General features: G+C 36.2%; 4 protein-coding genes across 7 annotated transcripts in view; 3 read left to right on the top strand and 1 right to left on the bottom strand.

The window, feature by feature from the left end:
* The window catches only part of LOC122402720 (protein groucho-like), a 115,693-nt gene extending 107,812 nt beyond the window's left edge, over positions 1–7,881 (top strand). For both annotated transcript variants that reach the window (XM_043405740.1, XM_043405739.1), the window contains exons 13-16: positions 1,353–1,420; positions 2,369–2,644; positions 2,942–3,545; positions 5,045–7,881. In XM_043405740.1, the coding sequence (XP_043261675.1) occupies positions 1,353–1,420; positions 2,369–2,644; positions 2,942–3,545; positions 5,045–5,152 (1,056 nt within the window). In that variant the 3' untranslated portion in view covers positions 5,153–7,881. The remainder of the gene's footprint in view (positions 1–1,352; positions 1,421–2,368; positions 2,645–2,941; positions 3,546–5,044) is intronic.
* Positions 7,882–10,580: 2,699 nt separating this feature from the next.
* On the top strand, positions 10,581–11,444 carry LOC122402757 (gonadal protein gdl). The gene is made up of 2 exons (XM_043405808.1): positions 10,581–10,793; positions 10,891–11,444. Exon 2 carries the CDS (start codon positions 10,917–10,919, stop codon positions 11,442–11,444), a length of 528 nt encoding a protein of 175 aa, XP_043261743.1. The 5' UTR covers positions 10,581–10,793; positions 10,891–10,916.
* A 689-nt stretch (positions 11,445–12,133) lies between these two features.
* LOC122402756 (lon protease homolog, mitochondrial) lies at positions 12,134–16,787 on the bottom strand. Of its 3 annotated transcripts, XM_043405806.1 has the most exons (11): positions 16,682–16,787; positions 16,213–16,590; positions 15,673–15,897; positions 15,430–15,602; positions 14,842–15,149; positions 14,557–14,748; positions 14,179–14,483; positions 13,914–14,053; positions 13,559–13,841; positions 12,589–13,492; positions 12,134–12,512 (listed from the first exon to the last, which is right to left on the bottom strand). In XM_043405806.1, exons 2-11 carry the CDS (start codon positions 16,467–16,469, stop codon positions 12,264–12,266), a joined length of 3,036 nt encoding a protein of 1,011 aa, XP_043261741.1. In that variant the 5' UTR covers positions 16,470–16,590; positions 16,682–16,787; the 3' UTR covers positions 12,134–12,263. The 3 variants fall into 3 exon arrangements, with proteins under 3 accessions (XP_043261741.1, XP_043261740.1, XP_043261742.1); XM_043405805.1 differs by having other exon boundaries at positions 16,213–16,746; XM_043405807.1 differs by having other exon boundaries at positions 14,842–15,098; positions 16,213–16,746.
* A 1,313-nt stretch (positions 16,788–18,100) lies between these two features.
* Positions 18,101–21,318, top strand: LOC122402755 (mitochondrial ribonuclease P catalytic subunit). Its single transcript, XM_043405804.1, has 4 exons — positions 18,101–19,244; positions 19,325–19,571; positions 19,646–19,770; positions 19,843–21,318. Exons 1-4 carry the CDS (start codon positions 18,376–18,378, stop codon positions 20,204–20,206), a joined length of 1,605 nt encoding a protein of 534 aa, XP_043261739.1. The 5' UTR covers positions 18,101–18,375; the 3' UTR covers positions 20,207–21,318.
* Positions 21,319–21,612: the final 294 nt, after the last annotated feature.

The following is a 21,612-nucleotide window of genomic DNA, read 5'->3' as shown; positions in this document are numbered from 1 at the left end:
AACTTGTGGTTTGTCTCATTACCTTTATCATAACGTCTTATGATCCAAGTTACAGTACGAAACGAATTTTAACCATATTGCAGAAGAGTCGACTATTATTCCAAATGTATTAGGATCGATAGCTTTCAAAGATCGAAGCAAATAAAAGAGAAAATAGCGAAGGAAAGTTTAATATCCCAACGCCTGGATACAAATGGATCGAAGGTACGGTTTGCAAGAGCGTTGGAACAATGGACGCTACGACGGACAATATCAACGTTCCAACGTTGCTTCGACGCTCGTGGGAATCGGCCTTAAAGCTTAATTCGCACTATCCGTCTGTCGACCGTCAGTTTTCGAAGGGATCGTCAGTCAATAACGGACAATATGAATACCTCGAAGTAAAATCTATTGAAGAGTATTTCGATGGACAGCGAACAGATGGATAATGTGAATCCAGCTTACCGCTTTGACGACGGAATATACGATACCCTGCTTTATTCGTGCGGATAGAGATCTATGTATTCGCCATAAACAATTTGCTTAACAGTAAACTAATGCGATTCTGCGCATCGGTATACGCACAAAAACAATTCAATTCTTGTAACGCGTGTATACATATTCAGCGGATCTATGCATGTAGGAAACTACAGATGATGCAATAGTTTCAAAGTTATTGATATTTTAGAAACAATGAACGCAAAAACCAATCGTTTATCGTTGCAACCGATATTTCGCTCGCTTTCAGATCAAAGTAATAAAGCTCTCGAGACTCGAATCGACCGAATCCCGGCCCGAACCAAAGTCCGGGTACCCGCACACTCCTACTTCATCGCCGTCGGTGTTTCGAGAAGGGTCTGAACAACATTTCGAGCTTTCGGGGCCTGGTGTCTGAAACGCGGTGATTCCGAAACTTTCGTACGAAATTAATACGAGGAAAGCCGCGTACGTCATCGTCCTCCTAATTGTCGTTCGGGTAACTAGCATAAGTAGGATACTTGTGTTCGTAAAAAGACGCCAGGGAGTACAATCAATGATGATTGGAACAATAAGCTAAAGTAGAAAAAGATTTCTTGGTAATAGTCCTCCTCCGCGTAGGCCCCTCTTGAAGACAACCGTAGGTTTAGAAGCTTACACTAACGAGCTTGTTTGTACCTTGTTATACCTTCTTCGAGCAAGAACTACGATGTTAAATAAAATGAGAAACGTGGATCGAATTTGTTTAAAACGAGTATCCTTCGCGATGCGTCGGTCGCGAAAACTTCTTATCGTTCCCGTGACGCGACTCGTATTTATTCTTTAAGGAACTCGTCCTCGAGACCAGTCCCCCTAATATTTATGTAACGATTTATGCATTCTGTCGATTTTTGCAGCTCGGTTTCGATGGTCACGTAAGGATACCACCGAGTAACGGGATGAGCAACGTTCCCGGCGGTAAAACGTACGTAGATTATTATTAAAAACGCTCCAGTCAGTTAACCATCGGTGCCTAGTTTCGCTAGAGACACTTTATAGTTTTGTGAAACGTCGACTAAGCGGATACCGAACACGGTGAATACGGTAATTTGCGTTAAATGTATTTCCAGACGAATTTAAATTTATTATCCAACCAGGTATTTAACTCTTTTGCTGTTGGGACTCAAAGGGCTCGCCTCAGTGGATTATTTTACGTACGCGAAAGTTATTATAGAGAACTCGTCCAGCCAGGTTTCGTCAAATACTTGGTAATTGCTAAGCTGGCCTTGAAGAGATTATCGTTTGAAATGACAAGCGGGTCCGGTGGCTGAAGTTAATCCGCTCTGGGTCAGTGCTTAGATGAATGACCGTTAGAACTGATCGAGGACTCCGGTTGCTCTACCGATCGCTCAGCAACTTTGTGCACCGTTGATTTCGGTGGATCGTGGTCCACCTGCAGGTCTCCGGTTAACTAACCAGACCAGTGGACGACGATTAATGCAAAGAAACTCTAACTGTCCAGCGTCTGGTCCTCTAAAATTCGGAATAATTTATCGCGTTAGGTATAACGCATAGGAGTCGCTGTAGAATGAAAATAAAAAAACTCTGCTACACGCCATTTAGCGTTCGAGTCGTTGGACGAGCGTAGAATCTCGCGAAAGCGAAGGGTATACGTTCGGGTGCAACAGTTATAGAGGAGCAAGCGCTGTAAACACGGCACGATAGAATTTATCGAGCGCGTATAGGCAGTAACAGCGAAAGGGTTAACATCTCGCGTGTTTAAAGCGTCAACGCGCGAACCATTAAGTTCGGAAGCGCGTCCTACATTGTTTCTCCGTGCGCTTGGTTTTCGTTGAACACTCGGCTCTTAAGCGATCGAAGGCATCGAGGCTCAGCAACGACAATGCCATTAACGTTTTACATTTCACCGCAGAGCAATCTCGTTCCATGCGAACGGCGAGGGTGAAATGCAGCCTGTGGCATTCCCCACGGACGCTCTGATAGGACCGGGAATTCCACGTCACGCGCGTCAGATTAATACCTTGACTCACGGCGAAGTTGTGTGCGCTGTTACGATCTCGAATCCGACCAAGTACGTCTACACGGGCGGCAAAGGGTGCGTGAAAGTCTGGGACATCGGACACGAAGGCGGCGGCAGCATCAAGCCCGTGTCGCAGCTCGACTGCCTCCAACGCAACAATTATATTAGGTCAGTTTCCCGGGCGCTACGGGCTAAAATAAACTCCTCTTTGCCCAAAACTTTCGGAATTTCCCGAGAATAAATGATTAGGCGACGAAGGACCTTTTAAACTTTTGGAAATTCGTAAAAAGAGCTTCGTCGAATGATATTGCCGATGATGGTTCTGCGGGGTTCTCTTGTATCTCTCGCAAGCGCTCGACTGACTCCTCAGGCTCTACTAGAATGCCTCACTCTCCTTTCCTTGTCTCAGTTTCAATGGTATATCTAAGACTCGCGAAATATAAAGAAGAATCGAACGATTCGCAGATCGGTGAAGCTGTTGCCAGACTGCAGAACCCTGATAGTCGGAGGAGAGGCGAGACAACTGATCATCTGGGACCTGGCCAGCCCTACGCCGCGGATCAAAGCGGAGCTGACGTCCTCCGCGCCCGCCTGTTACGCGCTGGCCATCTCGCCGGACTCGAAAGTCTGCTTCAGTTGTTGCAGCGACGGTAACATCGCCGTGTGGGATCTCCACAACGAGATTTTGATTCGACAGTTCCAAGGGCACACGGACGGCGCCTCGTGCATCGACATCTCCGCGGACGGCACGAAGCTCTGGACAGGAGGGCTCGATAACACCGTGCGTTCTTGGGACCTGAGGGAAGGCAGGCAGCTGCAGCAGCACGACTTGAACTCGCAGATATTCTCTCTGGGCTATTGTCCCACCGGGGAATGGCTGGCGGTCGGCATGGAGAACTCCAAGGTCGAGGTGCTCCACGCGTCCAAATCCGACAAGTACTGCCTCCTCGTTCACGAATCCTGCGTCCTATCACTGCGTTTCGCGTCATGCGGCAAATGGTTTGTCTCTACCGGCAAGGACAATCTGTTGAACGCCTGGCGCACGCCGTACGGCGCCTCGATATTCCAGGTGCGTGGATATATTCATATTTACTAAAATTTATTTCTTTTTTTTTTTTTAATATCTTGCAAGCTATATAGAGTAAATATCATTCTACTCATTCAGAACATATCAAAATACTATGTATCTTCACATTGGATTTTCTGCGTATCCATTGAGTTGGCCAAAAAGTCTCGTCTTTTTCAAACAAAAATCCTATATATTTAGTAGTTACTTCTCAATCTTGAATTATAAGGTATAACACCAGTTCATGCCTACAGCACTTTAATCAAAGAACATTTCATAAGAATTTTACGTCCAGCAAAAGTAGTTCCATTTTACCAGCAGATCACGTGATCAAGTCACACGACTGAACACTCCCCTTGTTCTAATCGGATAGAATACAATTATCCGTTCAATACGATTTCACCGACTGCAAATCACATCAAAGACGACTCCTATTTCTACCTTTCCGCTGTAAAATAATTGCATGACAAGGAGAACTCAAAAACAGTATCAAAACATGTAATAATTTAATTTAAAATCACGATCGTTTCGTACCGATATCTATTATGACAAAGGACAAACACATGTTTCATTTCCCTGATTCTCCAGCGTTTAAAATTGATTATCTAAGAACCTAAAATTCTCTGTAGCGTTCTACGCTGTGAATGCAACTTGCTCGACAATCAACACGTTAACAGTTTATGTAACACGAACTGTTTGAAATCTTTTGTCTCGCAGTTACCTGCAATTTTAATTTCCCTCTATATATTAACTCTTTGAATGTTAAAATCTGCCCATAGAGTGACTCGTTCTCTGTGTATTTTCTATACAACGTTCTAACAAAGCGCAATGAAATAATTGCATTTTAATAATTGCCAACATTTGCCTCTCCAGTGAACTACAATAACTTGTACAGAACCTCCGTCTTCTTTTCGTGAGAAAATGTTGTATCGCGTATGAAAATTACCGAGAGATCTCTTAGTTTTCGCAACGAAGAAAAATTAAGTATAATATTCGCATAGGAGTTTCGCGTATCATTTTATTACGCGTCGACCTTTGAATGGCAGAAAGTGGTCAATGCAATTACCGTTAACTTCTAATTAATTTTCTCTTGAAAAGACACTTAAGAAATCAAGTGTATCGCGGTTGTAATCGTAATATCGAAAGACACTCAAGAACAAACAAGACGTGCAGATCCTATCGTCGCTTCCAAACTTATCAAGAGCGTAAAACAATCGTTCGTTTATCGTGTTCGATAGAAATTAAAACATCTTATCTTAGATTTTCATTTCTTCCATACCATATACAAATTTCTACAAAGAAAGCAGCTCCGTAACTCGAAAAGCGATCGTCGCCTTTTCGAAACGAAGAATCCTCGAAAGAAACTGAGAACGTTCTACGTGACCACGTTAAACGAAACGCTGTGTCGTCATATTTATGTACCACGCTGCATGCTCGCGTCGCAAACACAGATCAAAACCTCGAGCGGAGCACATGGGAACCCATATCAATTCTTTTTGCAGTCGAAGGAGTCCTCGTCGGTGCTGAGCTGCGACATCTCCGCCGACGACAAGTACATCGTGACCGGATCCGGTGACAAAAAAGCCACTGTATACGAAGTGATTTACTAGACACACGGCAAAAGACGTTCGCGTTTTTCTCCCTTCGTCGAAACCCGAACTCTTAAACACGCCTCTCCCTTTTTTTTCGCGGGAGATCTTACAAGTGAGACTTTTAGCAGCCTTAGGAACCTAGACTGTTACTACTGTGTATATATACATACGAAGTCTATACTACGGTAGAATCGCGCGTTCGAGGGGGAAAAAAGCAGAAGAAGAGGAAGAAATGGATAAAAAAAAGAAAAAAAAAAAGAAAGAAAAAAGACAAAAACCTAATGTGTGTGCCAGAGAACCTGTATGTATATTAGAGTTGCGTGTGCGTGGCCCGATTGTATCTACGACGGTGTGATTACGTAGAGGAACTCTTTCTTTGTCGCGTGTATACAACGAGAACTTGTTAATGGAACGTTACCAAGCGATCTTGCATGCGCGTTAAGTGACCGGGAAAGCCTTGCGAATGGTGATGCTAGATATAATTTCGTATAAGTAATTACAGAATCAACACGCCCGTGACAGATAGTCGGATAGCACGAAGACGACGAAGGCTCGGAGACTGTCTACGAAATTCTGTCCCCCCCACCCCCTCTTCTCGCTAACATGAAAATTTTACAATTTTTACAATCACTCTGTCCCTTGAGCTTGTTGCCGACGATACTAATAAACTTGCATACCTTTGTGTACCTTGAACCCTTTCGAGACGACGAGCAACTATAATCAACCCCCCTGTAAAACATGCTCGCTATAGTTCAAGGGCAACTATAGTCTTCTATGAGCCACAGTGTTAATATCTTATGCCCATAGTGCTAATCGACACCGCTGAAAGAAGACAAATGGAGAAATATGTGTACGTAGAGTCCTCAATTTCCGTTCGTGCGTCGCGAAAGGGTTCACAACGCTTGTCGGAACAACGATTGGAAAATTCTGCGGGTTATTCGTTATTCTTTTTTTTTAAACCGTCGAACGTAACGACGACTAGGCTGTTTCGACCCGAAACGAAAGTAAACGCGACTTCTGCGCCGCGGGAGCAGCGTTGCGTGTATCGTTTGAACGTAAACTGGCCCACGCCATTTAATTTTAAATATATCGATTGAAAGTGATCGTCTTTTTGTATCGAAGGATGTATCTGCGTGGAGAATGTCAGAGAATGAACATCTTGGGGTAAGTAATTAGTTTTCCTGTCTATTAACGGAATCCGTGGAACGAGTTGCGCGTCAATGCCCAAACGATTTATGGTCGTTGGAAACGTGACGAGTTTTCCCCACTTCGAGGGGCTTCCTGGCTAGTTCGGTCACGTGCTGCGCGACGCACGTGCGCAGAAACCAGAACCAGGTGTCGATTCAGCGATTCGAACTTGATTTTTGGTCACTTTTATGTACATATATGTCTTAAAATATTAATATCGACGACTCCGTGATGTTTCGACGCGGCGTTACGAAAGAATTTCTCGATAGGTATGAACTTAAAATGGAACGAATACGTTCGATGAGTTGCGAACAGTACGCGGACGTCTAATTTGTGCGCATATTCGTTGCGCAACACGTGACCAAAGTCGCTTAACAAGTGTGTTGAAACACGATCTCTTGGCACACCCCATGTGCTTACGAATCATTCGAAACCGTGGCAAACGATTATTGCCTTTCTGCTTATTTCGTTTAATAAAAGAAAAAAGAACGTACGCAACCAAAGTTTAACACACTTGATAATCCGAAATTGTATTATAACGCTACGACCGGAAACGCCGACTTGCACGAATGCTGCTCGATTGCGTTCAAGTTTCTTTTCGATGTTTCGTTAAGAATCTATATAAATAGATTACGCCTTTTGGTCTATTGCTTTTGTTAGGATGTTTCAGGGAGCATTTACGAAGAGTTTTTGTATTTCACGTAGACAGCTGTGAATAGAAAGTTTACATTAGCGACCTACTACGAATATAGCGTTTATTACCTACGTCTCTTGCGCTTCTGTTATCGATAAGCACACTGACATTAAACGTATCGTTCGAACTTCTCGCGTGATCGTGCGTGTATGCATCGTAGGCCGATCCCCAAAGATTTAAAAGAAGCAATAGTTAGCGATAGAACGTTTACTTGCAATTATTGCTTTAGTTAATTCTTTGTCTTTAAGGACTGGCCTATTAGGGCTGGAACTGATCGAATAGTTTACTATTTGAATATATATTGCGTTTCGTTGGTTAGTTTAGTTCCTATTGCGAAGTCTAAAGCATTCAGGAATGTATAAATTGTTTATCAACCTTTTATAGACGATTAACCCGTAATCTAATTGTCGATTCTTCTGTTCATTTACATCCTACTTCAGTTAAATGTTTGAATAGTCATTCAAATAGTTGAATATCCGAATAGACGTAAAAGAAGTTCCAACTCTAGTATGCATGTGAGCAACGAAGAAAATCCCCGTACAGAATTCTTGTGGATCCTCATCGACGATCGCGATCGATCGCACGACGCGGATCCGAGTCGTGCAATGACTCGAAATTTGCATATTATATCCATGTAAAAAGTACAATCCTATACACAAACTGAAACGAAACTATTTCTCTACTTTAATTAGGTATCAGTCCGTAGACGAAGCTGAAACAAAGTGAATTTTTAGAAACGCGCATTAGGTAAAGGACAACGGATCGTTCGTCCCGATTGGCAGATCTTATAAAAATATGCAATGAATACACGTATAATTAAAACGATCGAATGGTTTTCATAGAGATTCGAAAGAACGAAGGTTCAATTTAATAAATTTTATTGGGAGATTCTAGAGGCCAAAATAAGACGAAAATCAAGAATACCGATTTGTTGATGGAGGCTTCGTTAAAAAGTTATTAACAATTAAATTCAAAAATTTCAAATCGTTCTGGAGAAATTATTTTCGGTTGCGGGGGTCAATTACAATCATTTTTGGTAAATAGACATACCTCCGACATCCTACCCACTTTCTAGAAAAAAATTCGAGAAGGTGCTGAAATTTTTCGACGGAAAAATAAAATTTCAAATCGTTCTGGAGAAATTATTTTCGGTTGCGGGGGTCAATTACAATCATTTTTGGTGAACAGACATACCCCCGAAATTCTGCGCATTTTCGAGAAAAAAATTCAGTACGGACGGAACTTTAACCGTTAATAACTTTTTAACGAAGCCTCCATCGACAAATTGGTATTTTTGATTTTCGTCTTATTTTGTCCTCAAATTTTTCCCAGGGGTGACCGAGCACCCCGTACAATCTAAACGTAACGTCGAACAAATGCACCGGAAGCGACGTGGAGTTCTATGGGAACGATCCGATCGTGTCGTCGGTGATAAATCTCTCGCCTAAACGTTTTATTATTAACGAACGAGATAGCAGGTGCATGTAAAAAGTAATATTGATCTTATGCGAGCAAAGATCGTTCTTGCGTAATTCGACATATACGAGAAAGGCTCTTGTGAAACTTTTTAATTTATCTTTGTGGAATCTCCCGAACAAGCACGATTATCGAAGGCAGCACTGGTATGTATTGTAGATTACTCGAAATGATCGAAGAATATCGCTTAATAGAGGAATCTTCGTAATAAGATCATACGATACGTTATATTTCAAGCGAGCAAGTATTGAAACATTAGGTTCGATTCTAAAAGAAATTCGTTTTCTTTACGCTCTTTCTTTTCTATGCATAAACCTCTCTTTTTTTTCTTTTTTTTTTATAGAGAAACATGAATATGTGCGCGTGTATGCATAAAACATGGAATATAAAGGAACCCCATCCTGCGTACAATGTTTGACGAGTGATAATTTCGTAAGGTCGGTCCTCACACACGTGGAAACGTTCGAATGAAAGATGTACACACACCCATATGAACGTATACATGTATAGCGGAAAGAAAATACGTGTCCAGTAAAAGTGACGCATCTTGGAAAGTGTTTCTTGACAAAAATAAGGTCCTGTTCCATTTGTCCTCTCTAGCTATAGCAATATACGAGAATTCATAAATAATTATAGTTTCATTTATTGTCTCGCATCAAGGCAGTTTCTCTTTATCCTCCGAGTGTGATAACAGAACAAACAAACGAAAGATGAAATAAACTGATTTCCGTCATGTAAGGCCTACACGATCGTTTTCTGTAAGACTACGTTTCCATCGGGTTGAACGGAAAGTCTTTGCGTTTTTCTACGAGATGCTGTTGGTGTAAATCAATGCGGAGATTAATGACGTCATTTTTTAACGGCAGTCATATTTCTTAATAAACTAGCATTTTATTAAAATGTTATCAGTAGACATTGTTATTTTTAGTAACTGCGTCGTAAAAGAATTAAAAGAAGTAATCGATAAAATGCATATAACGCTGTACGAGTATCAACGTGTGGTTCTGCCTCTTACTTGTCAACAAAATGGACGATGACAAGTTTATTTTTCATGAGAAAATTATTTGACAACGGTGTCATGCAACAGGAGACATCAAAATCCAACACGAAAAAAGTTTTACATTTTAGAAAAAACAACCTGCGTCTCGTAAAACGTACTAGGTTGAGTTTCTTAATATAAGCACTTCTAACCCAGGGATAACATTTTTCAATAATTTCTTAAAATATCATCGATTCCCTCGATATTGCATTTTGTGGAATTTAGGTATTTAGTTTATGACACGTCCATGAAGCACAAAATTGGACAAAATAATACGCGATCAGTAAACAGCAAATAATAGAAGGAACGTATTTCATCAAATTATAGATGTCAACATTAAATACTGTTTGTGGTGTCATTGCATTTTAACCATACTAATTCAGTATTAACCTTAACAAGTTGGTACGAGCGGTTCTAATTGAGTAGTTTGTGGAAAGTAGGTAGTAACGCAAACGTTTTATTACTGAACGCACAATTCTATTTAGGGGAGTGCACTTACCATGCTATTTGTTTCCATTAATGAGAGTGTTTAACCATAGACGAACGTAGAAAATAGACATTCCATCTCATGGCAATTGATGTCACATAAACTGAAATACCGATCTGGTAAAATATCAGTGGTTTTCAAGCGACCTCTTAATTTACGGTGATTTTTTACTGTTAAAATTTTTTTTTTTACCTCGTCCGCTACCATAGATGTATCTTTAGCGCAAAAAGAGGTGCATGTTGGGAATTCCCATGTTTTGTATAAAATTGAACTTTCTACTTCAAATGCTCGCCAATCACACAAAAATTAACTTATCGAAAATCCCCTACGTATTTCTCTAGCTATACTCATGTAGATTAAGAGAAAATTTTTTGTTTTTGTCTCTTTACCTGTAACTTCCTTAAATTTTGTTCCTTGGTGGGATCCAACGGTACCCTAAATTCTCGTTAATGCGCTCCAGTGCGCATGACCAAAATTCCCACGAATGTCCATCACTGCCCGGAGCTCCGTTTGGAATTGTCGACTTTCCCTACCAGTAGGCTACCACTCCGTTAGACGCTAAGGAAGTTCGTCGTTACCACGTGAAAACGAGTCGTGTTTTTGATTGTTTATGCGCAAACATTTCGTTACATTTAGAGACACTAAACAGTTTTGATCTAAATGTCGAGAATTGTTCTTCAGATTTGAGTGTACTTACAAAAATAATGAAAAAGGCAATCTCTACTATAAAAAAAAATATTGTGAAACTAACCTCGCTTTTTATATTAACATAAACGTAACTATCTATTATCCTGCAAATATAGCCAATTTTAATAATATTTGCGAACGATTATAAAAAAGAATTTATCGCTATTGTCGAAATAATTTCTTAGGTTTTGTGTTACCCAATGATAAAATAATGGAGGATGTTGCTACTCCAACTCCTCAGGATCTACAAAGGAAGCTATACTTTTTAGTAGAGCAACTTCAGCACATGGCTGGCGAACTTCCTGCAAAATATCAAATGCGACTTCCTTACGAGTTATTATCTGGTTTAGCAAATTCTCTACTGAACGATACAATATTTGAAATTGTCAAAGGATTGATGGAAATTCAACACGTTACAGAGAAGCATCTTTTCCAACAACGTCTTCAATTGTTAAATCAACAAAAAATTGAAATGCAAGAAGCATTATCACCTACATTGACAGATGAAGAAAGAGTAACAATAAAAGCAGCATTGTATAAAAAACACAGGGAGGAATTGAAACAAATGGATATGAAACTAGTTTTGCAATTAGATCAGAAAGTAGCAGATCAACAAAGCATTTTAGAAAAGGCTGGTGTGCCTGGATTTTACGTAACAAATAATCCTATAGAAATTCAAGTACAAATGAGACTATGCGATTTTATCATTCGACTGAGTAAAATGGAAGTTCCAAGTTAATGTAGTTATTTATAGAAGATTGTACATAAATAATTTTCTACTATTCTTCTAATTGCTATTTTTAAAGAAATTTTAAGTTGTACAATTCGTTGCAACTATTTATTTATGTTCAACATTGTACAATAAGTTAATAATATAGTTTTTACTTTTGTACAAGTAGTATTTTGGTTTTAAAAATAATTCCTTATTTTTAAATTTTTGGAGAAACATAACTGGTTTTCATAGAGATTCTAATAGTCGGAACATTAGCAGTTGTATGTTTATAAACAACATACTTTTAATTTTATTAGTCAACAATTTCTGATGACACTTTGCATTGATCATGTATATCTGGTAATATTAATTAATTTCAAATCAAATCAATTCAAATGATAAATCTTATTTACACTATATCGTGAACATTAAATCCTGTTATTGAATTATTACACCATGCGTAAAAATGAGAAAAGATATTATATTGTATTTACATTACTTTTTTTTAACATAACCGTTTATAAAAGAGAATATTGTTACACACAGGCAGTTGAATTAAATACCCTATTTTAGAATTCTTTAATTTATTGATATATAAAGTAAAGAAATGAATACTTTATTTATCTATGAATATAGAAAGTAATGAAATCGGATACTTTATTAATGCAATCTTAATAAAAATTATGTTTTTAAAACTTTAAAAGATTACGTCTCTGCATTCATTTTAACAGTATTATATACAATAGTACGTATTAAAATAGATTTTAAAGTCCAATGGTTTCAAGTGGACCATGTGCATATTCAATTGTATATAATTTTTCTTTACATTACATAAGTACTTAGCTTTTAACAAGTACAATCGTCACTTTTACCTAGAAGCGGCGCAGTTTGTGAAGCCGGAACATTAAAATCTATGGGATTTTGGTGGCGTAGATTTTCAGAGTCCTGCTCTCCTGCAAAACATATACGATACACGTCCTCAAAAGTCGTAGCAAAATGAACTTCGAGACCATCCGTGATATATTTAGGTAGGTCGTTGTAATCTTTCTTATTTTCTTCGGGTAAAATTACACAGTTTACACCAACTCGTTTCGCCTATTAATATATGAATTAATAAAATATAGAATATTAAAAGTAAATCGTAACAAAGTCATGTGTTCGTTATACTTACAGCAATTATTTTCTCTTTAATACCACCGACAGGAAGAACTCTTCCTATAAGACTAAGTTCTCCCGTCATGGCAACGTTCTGTCTAATTGCTTTATTTTTAGCGAGTGAAATTAATGCTATTGCAATAGTAATCCCTGCGCTAGGGCCATCTTTCGGAGTTGCACCCTCGGGCACATGCAAATGCAAATGAGCATCGTACAGGAAAGTGTTAGATGGATCTTCTTGGTTCAAGAATTTCCTCGCCACTGTCATTGCTATTTGGATAGATTCTTTCATTACATCACCCAAATGTCCAGTGACTTCGAAGGTACCTTCCAATTTTTTTGAACCAAAAGGCTTTCTAATTGTCGTCTCAATGAATAACGTGGAGCCTCCCATAGCAGTCCACGCAAGACCCATAACTACCCCAGGGGGCGTGACCTCGTACATTCTGTCGTGCGTAAACACTGGTTTCCCCACAAATTCGTGTAAATTCTCTGAGGATACGTCAATTTTTTCTGCTTCTTTCTTTACAACTTTGAACGCCACCTTCCGATGAACTTTCTCTATATGTTTCTGAAGACTCCTTACGCCTGACTCTCGACAGTAAAATTTAATTAATAAGTTAAGTGCGTCGTTGTTTATATTAATCTGTTCGCTAGATAGTCCTGAATCGGTCATAGCTTGGGGCACTAAATATTGATTAGCAATTGCAAGCTTCTCTTCCGCAACGTAACCCGACATATCTATCATTTCCATACGATCTCTAAGAGGCTCTGGAATAGTGTCGATCACGTTCGCTGTACAGATGAAAAGAACTTTCGACAAATCGACGGCGACATCTAAATAATGATCCAAGAAATTTGCGTTCTGTTCTGGATCCAGCATTTCGAGAAGAGCGGAAGCTGGATCACCTTGATGACCTCTAGTAATTATACAAAAATAGAATATATAATCGTATTAATTATAAATGAGATTAGTAATTACATACTTTCCAATCTTATCGACTTCGTCTATGAGAACTAATGGGTTTTCAGTCTTTGTTTTTTTCAAACATTGAATAATCTTTCCTGGCATAGCGCCCACATACGTTCGTCTATGGCCTTTGATTTCTGCAACATCTGTCATTCCCCCGACACTAAATCTAAAATATTCTCTATTAAGTGCACGAGAGATCGATTTGGCTATCGATGTTTTTCCAACGCCTGGTGGACCATGGAAACATAATATTTTTCCTTGTGTTGAACCTTTTAATTGACTGACAGCAATAAATTCTACATTTGAAAAAAAAAACCAAGGTAAATATATGCAATAAATATGTTCGTAATTTTCAAATATTCAATTACCTAGAATTCGTTTCTTTATGTCTTCCATTCCATAATGATCTTTATCCAATATCTCAATCGCTTGTTGAAGATTTAAATTTTCAGGACTAGTTACACCCCAAGGCATAGAAGTGAGCCAATCTAAGTAATTTCTTGTAACACTGAAAACAAAATTGTACTATCACAACATAAAGTAGTTACATCATTTAAGTTAGAAATTATGTTTTCAATTGCATTAATTATATTGAACATATTTTTATGCAATAGTTATAAAATTTGTATATACTTGAATTCGCTACTATGACTCTCCAAAAAATTTAATTTATTTAATTCTTCTTCGAGCACATCCATTACTGGTTTCGGAACTGTTTTCTGCCTTATTCGTTCTCTATATTTTTCTCCTATCGCGTCTTTATCGTCTTTTTCTAGTCCCAATTCCTTTTTGATAACTTTCAATTGTTCGTGAAGAATATATTTTCTATGTTGCTGTTTAACCTTTTCCTCTACTTCCTTGCCAATTTTTTGTTGAAGTTTACTTAATTCATATTCTTTTTTTAAAAGCGCGAGCGACAGTCTTAATCTTTTCAAAATCTGCAAATGAAATTGCTCTTCAATTTTTGAAAGATCAATTCTTTCAGCAATATGTTAAGAATAATTCACTTACATCCATTTCTTCTAACACTTGTTGTAATTCTTGTGCATCTGCTCCTGTTAAGGCTGCACCTAAATCGCTCAAATAAACTGGATTATCCACAACTCTTTGACCTTGGTGTAGCATTTGTTGCAAAGACTCACGATATAATGGATTCATACTTATTATATCCCGAATTGTTTTAATTAATTCTTGTGTTAAAGCCTATATATTAAATTAAATTTTTAAAAAATATTTATTACAATACATTTATCTTGTTTTATAAGTAAATTATTACGAAATACTTTCTATATTTACCTTAATTTCTTCTGTTTGCTTGAATTTCTCATGAGTAATATTTACTACTTCTACCATTAATAATGGCTGAGAACTAGCTTGAGGATTAGATTCTGCTCCTGTATTAACTGTTCCTTCCGTGTTTTCTGGTGGCTTTTCTGATACTTTACTTTCAGGAGTACTTGTCTCCTCCAATTTTTTGGTTTTCTCCGTTTCTGATATTCTGCTCTTACGTATGAACGATCTACGACTCGGTTTGCTACCAGATACTGAATCGTCTACAGGGACGTGAATTGTTGTATTTAATAGCGGAAACGTCAGTTTCATCTCTGCGTAGCAGGTAGTACAGAATTTATATATAAATTATTTGAATATATGAAAGAAAGAAATTTATTAAAATTAATTTGCAACAGTATAGAATCAAAGTTTTGCTTTTTACAGTAAAAATACATGCTAAAAAATTGAGTATTTTTTCAAGCAACAAAAAATTATTTTATAAACTTTTTTTTAGGAAATAAAATCACGTTTGTCATTTATTTGACTCTCAGTCATTAAGTTACTAAAATATATTTAGTTACTTGGCAATTAAACCGAGTCTCTGTTACTTACCATGTGTAGATTTTGGAGTAATCTCTTCCAAAATTTGACCAACAATTTTAATCCTTCTATGTGCCATCACAACTAATCTTAATCGATTGCCTAAATCTTGTACTTCGTGTATCTGTGCAAATGTTCCAACAGAATAAATATCATCTAAGCTTTGTACAAGTTCTGCTTCATTTCTACCAAAATAATTACAATCAGAAATAAGAATGGCAATCCTTTATGAATTTAAATGTAGATATTACTTACTCTTCTGTTTTCTTTAAGAAAATTCCAACATAAGGTTGATTTAATTTTACTTTTCTACGAACTAAATCCATGAGGATTGGATTACTAAGTTCAATAAGCTTTATAAATCTGGGGAACACTGGATTTCTATTAATTGCTATGACAGGAAGATGAGGCCATACTTCAGGTACAACAACAGTAGCTGGTAAAGAAGCTGGATCTTCCATCTGTTCTCCGTCATTTTCACTGAGAATCAAAATATAATTTTGTTCCTTATAAGCACAATATCAATATATGTACTATTACACTGTGATTTTTATATAAATTATTTATACTGAAATTAGTACATAATATACAGAATAAGGAATACTATTAAAGATGCTTAATAAAATACTCCCTTCAAATATTAATTAAAAAGATTATAATCAATATTTTTAAAATACTACTGGATTAACTTATAAGTTTGTCATTAGACAGAATCGTGTTAAAACTTATATACATAAGTCGTTGTAAAAGGGGGGTTTTAATGCGACTTAAAAAATTAAAAATAATGAGACTTACTTTGGTGGATCCTTATCACTATGTTTTCTAGATGCGAACGATCTAATTGAAATTATAGCTGCAGTGTGTCGATGGCTATTAGTACTCCTAACGAATGTCCCAAAACAAAACTCTGTTCTCCTAAATTGTGATGGTTCTACGCGTGTCGACAATTCATGATAATTCAAACGACGATTTCTGCAGAAGGATCGAACATTTGTCGCACAATGTCGAAAAACAGGCAAAATCTTGAAATTGACCGCTGTTACGAAACGCATCGTTCTGAATTTGGCTCACAATTCGCGTAAATGTCGTTCGTTCATTCAATTCACTTAGAATTCGTTGTGAGGTTATAACCGTAAATGCAGCACACGATCGGTCTGATGAAACTCCGCTAACCTAGAAGAAATACATATGTGTTGATCAGCTGTTTGTGTGCATATTGGACTAAGCAGATAAACGTTCGATTTGTTCTATAATATATTGATACCGGTTCACATTTTTTGTTGTACAATAGATATATCAATTAATTTCAACATGACAATAACGAGATAAAAAGACAGTGATATTCGTTTGTTGTTTCAACGATATGTATATCTTTTATGCAAAAAGGTTTTAGTTTATAGAGTTAGAACACTATTTCGACGATAACGAATACCAAAGTGAATACAGATAAAATAGTACTTTAAATATGATATGAAAACTTACAAAATAAAATAGATAAAATTATAATTTAGAGCTGATCGAATTTTATGGAGAATACTTCAAATAAAATTCAAATTTTTGAATTTTGTTGTTTTTGTTTCTATTTTTACTAGAAAATAGAGAAGGAGATTAACCATGAATCCAAACAACAAATTTAATCAATGTCTTGAACATTACTCTATTTAGGTAATAACTTCATGCAATATAATTATTTTTTGTAATATTTATAATTTTATTGTTTTAAACAGTACGTTAAATTCTAGTATTGTGGCGTCGCCTCCCATGTTCGCCACCAGAGGGGTCGCGCTCTCACAAGCTCGACCTGCTCGACCGACCCCCGAATATTTATACATATATTCCTCAAACGACTTCCGGAGTCGGGAAATTCCTGGCATCCCAGTCGTCTAAGGCAGGACCTGCTCTCCTTTGCTTTTCTGTCCTCCTACGAGATTCTCACGAGTTCCTAACCTGCAGCAAAAAAGCGCAGCGGCACAGTATAAAAGTACACACAATGTAATAAAGGAATATTGGTTGTATGTAATTGAAATTACTCTGTAACTTTCTATACTTGACATTATTATTGGAGTTTTCAATACGTTGGCTTTCAATACAGTATAATAGGAGAATGATACTTTTTAGAATCTGAAAAGAAAGTGTTGGTATTAGATATTCCATTTTTAAGCTGATTCGATTGTATTGGAACTTACTTGAATTACATCTATCCACTTTCTTCTTTCCGACCATCGAACTATAGTCGAGAGAAAGACCGGAATAAGTTGAAACAGAGATAAATGGATATAAAGAAATTTTTACGATAGTGGGTATTTGCACAACTCAATCAGGATAAGACGAGAGAAAGTTCTTGCTCGAACTTTGAACAATAGGGTGTACGTGTAAAGGGGTAAATATTAGCGGACGTTATTCCGTTATTTCAAGTTCTTCTATAATGAACTTCTATAATGAAAAGTAAATGTTAATGTTGGTTATTGATGTCGTCTGTAAAGTAAGATAATTTCGTTTTCTTAATTATAGGGTTTTCCGATAAGAATGATAAAACTTTCAACTGTCATAACCGCCATATTTGTTATTCACTTGTTCGATGCTTCCATATACTACGGTTACGGCACTTCATGAAAAACAGAATTTGATTGTAAGCTGTCTACGCGCATCGTGTCGTCACATCCCCAACTCGGCTACGTCATTTTCGTTACTAATAACTTTAGTTGTTACTTTGCGACTGCTCTGTCATAAACTTTCGCAACGGCAAAAATCATGATTTCTACTACTACGTAAAAATGAATCATGCGCATGCATGAAGAAGCTAGTAAATTTAATCATATTGTGTTCGTGTTACAAGTTAATGTCTGATACAGAACATTTGTTTAAGGTTAGAAAAAAACCGACATTCGAGTTATAGAAGTCTTGTACATATTTCTTTCTGTTCATGCATATGCAGTTTTAATGTTTGAATTCATTTAAATGGCATTCTTAAAAAACTTAACAAATTTATGTCTTTATCGAATACAATTCTATTGTGTACACAATGCACCATCAGCTTTTTTTTCAATGTTTCATCGTTTTAAGAGGAACCAAAAAATAATAAGCAGAGATACTATCGTAACTTTACAAAAACAGTATGAAGAAAAGTTATTAAATTCTCATGTATCAAAGGAAACATGGGAAGGGTTAAAGAAAGATTTATTAGATATGCAGCGTTTTGAACCAACATCTGTTGACACTGTTATCATGGAGTTATGCTGCGATGAAAGATTTGTAGATGCAGGATTATCTTATTACAATTTTATGATGCAAAATAATCCTCAACTATCTGCAGCTATTACTAGCAAATTGTTTAAATTGTATGAAAAAAAACCGAGTCCAATTACAGAAGCAGAAAAAGTATACCTTTCAGATCTATATAAAACTATGATAGAACGATATGTAGTATTAGACCAGTTGACAACTTCTTATTATATTGGAGTTTTGTGTAAAACTGGCCAATGGAAAAAAAGCATTGATGTTATCAAATATTATGAAGGACATAACTCAAAATTTCTTAAAATTGGGTATAGTTCCTTGATTAATTATTTTCTTGAAAATGGCATGATGAAACTTGCAGAAAAATATTTACTTTGCATTTTTGAAAGAAGTTATGCACCTTGTAATGATGTATATATTAACTACTTGAAATATTGTTTAAAAGAAATGAAAACATTTAATGAAAATATTGAGAAATTATTTACATTATGGAGAGACTATGATATAAAACCACATATGGATGTTGTAACAGAATATATGAAGACTTGTAATGCAGTTGGTTGGTTTGCAGAAATAACAACAATAAAAGAGTAAAATATATCCATAAATGTATTTACATCTACTTTTAAAGATTTTCTTTTTATTAATGTATTCTTAATTTTTTATATAGTTCAATGTGTCAAATATGTAAACAAAATCTATCAGCAGCAAAATTATCTGAAGAGGAGTTTGAGTATTTGTCTAATTCTGTAATGCAAAAATTTTTGGTTGATAAGAATTATGAGATAAGTCACCCAAAAGAACTAAAACGCTTTATTGATTTTATCGATAAGACTAAACCATTTGATGTTGTAATAGATGGATTAAATGTTTTATATTCGAATAATAATAGTTCACATTCACAGAAATATATGAATGTATGTAATACCCATTTTACATCTTTTGATTTATTCTAAAGTATCATGAAAATTTAATTAAACTAATTTTACAGGTGCAGAGACTTTTTACCAATTTTGTGGACCAAAAGGTGCTTATTATTGGACGGCAGCACATGAAATGTATTCCAATCGTAAAAAATTTGCAAGAACAAGCAACTTTTTTCTTTGTAGATAATATGTATGTATCAAAGTGATTATTAATATGTTATTTATTATATATAAACATAATTGCATTGTCTTCATATTTTAGATCAAAGGATGATCCATTTTTGCTATATGCAGCATTAGCAAGTAAAAGTAATACCAAAATTATATCCAATGACTTTATGCGTCAACATAAATTTTGCCTTGATGATTCGAAATTACGTATTCTTTTTAAGAAATGGCAATGCACACATCAATACAAAATGGTTGAAAGTCGAAACTCCGTTCAATTGAAGTTGCTTAACAGTGTTGGATGTGATGGTTTACATTACGTACATTCTGGCGCTCAAAAACATAACAATTGTTGGCATGTACCATTTCAAAATGCTTCTACCACCGCAATGAATGTAGAATATGTACATGAAAAGAATTGGATTTGTTTTAACATGTGTAACAGCAAATCTAGATAAATAATGAAAAGTATACATATTTTGTTACAACATTCTATAATTCTCATTGTTAGCTAAGTATTTTGATCTTTCTACGTAATTCAGAAAGAGCAAGATTAAAACAAAATAACCTAATCCAAAACTATTGTCACATACGTGTGATTCTGTAGAATCTAATAAAATAAAAGTAGAAAAAGAATTTTACAACAACCAAAAAGCAACTTTTTATCAATTAAAATGAAATTAACATTTTCACGAATCAACAAGTAATGCGTGTCTTTAAATAATTTAAAATAAGACGAAGGATTTTCGTCGTGGGTAAGACCGAGCTAATGACTTCGAATTTAAAATAGTTTCTTTAAGTATCGGATAAAATTGTTAATAATAACAACCCTATACGTTATGTAAGAGGGAAAAAGACTGTTCTACGTTTGCTAACTTTACCAATTTCAGTAGTTTGGTTAACTATAATTTCTAAAGCCACCGTTCTTCAAACATAAAGATTGCTTTAAAACTTGATGATTGGGATGTTAGTTCATTAAACGATAGGTCTATTCTACATCTCTTTTATGATGTACAGCTAGGATTACATAAGTCAGAAAATAAAAATGCCTAGGCAGTTGAGATTCGAAATTGTATGCCATTGACGTAAGATCGGACTTCAGCTGTTCATGATCGAGTAGGAAAGGCACACATTTACGTTCTTTCTCCACTCCTCAAAGTTGTTCGAAACACCAATTGGACATTTCGGATGAATTGAGGAAGAAAGTAAATGTGAGCCTTCCTCTCGCAACTTCCTCGAGACGTTCGAAGTGCACTGCATCCGCGCTCGCTTCGGGCAGTTTCGGAGAATTCAGAAAGAGGGCGAGTGTCAGTTTGTCTTTCTCGACACTCCGAACTCTACGAGCGTTCACGTACGCTCGCTCTGGCATAGTGTGCGAATGTGGAATGAGGACGGTGTACCGAGATTGGAAACGCATTTTCCATATTCCTATAAATATTTTCATCTCAACGATTTCAACGGTTTTGAATACATATTCCGATTTTTGAGTATTTTGGTGTAAAATCAATTTTAGTTATCTATTTGAGTTTCTTATTGGAGAACCCTTAGTAACAGGCAACTCGGTATTTACACACGTCGAAACTAAAACTCAAAATTTCTAATAATTTTATTTCGACAAACGATAGTGAGTGACAATTAGTTTTTACACCATGCCCTTTCCAACGTATATAACATTTTAGATTCTGATCAATAAAAATAATATATGTATTTAATTTTGTAATGTTCAAGATTTATTTCGAATTTTTGTAAACGTAGGTAACTCGTTATATTCGTTATTAATACTTTTATATATAAAATAAAATGTTAAATAGAATATAGTAATCAACAATGAAAAAATATGCAACATGTGCAAGATCTAAAACTT

This window comes from Colletes gigas, unplaced genomic scaffold, assembly GCF_013123115.1.
Source record: "Colletes gigas isolate AHSC1104 unplaced genomic scaffold, ASM1312311v1 Colletes_gigas_Sc00039, whole genome shotgun sequence".
Taxonomy (NCBI): Eukaryota; Metazoa; Arthropoda; class Insecta; order Hymenoptera; family Colletidae; genus Colletes; species Colletes gigas.
The sequence above is the reverse complement of the archived record's forward strand: the minus strand, read 5'-3'. Positions and strand labels throughout refer to the sequence as shown.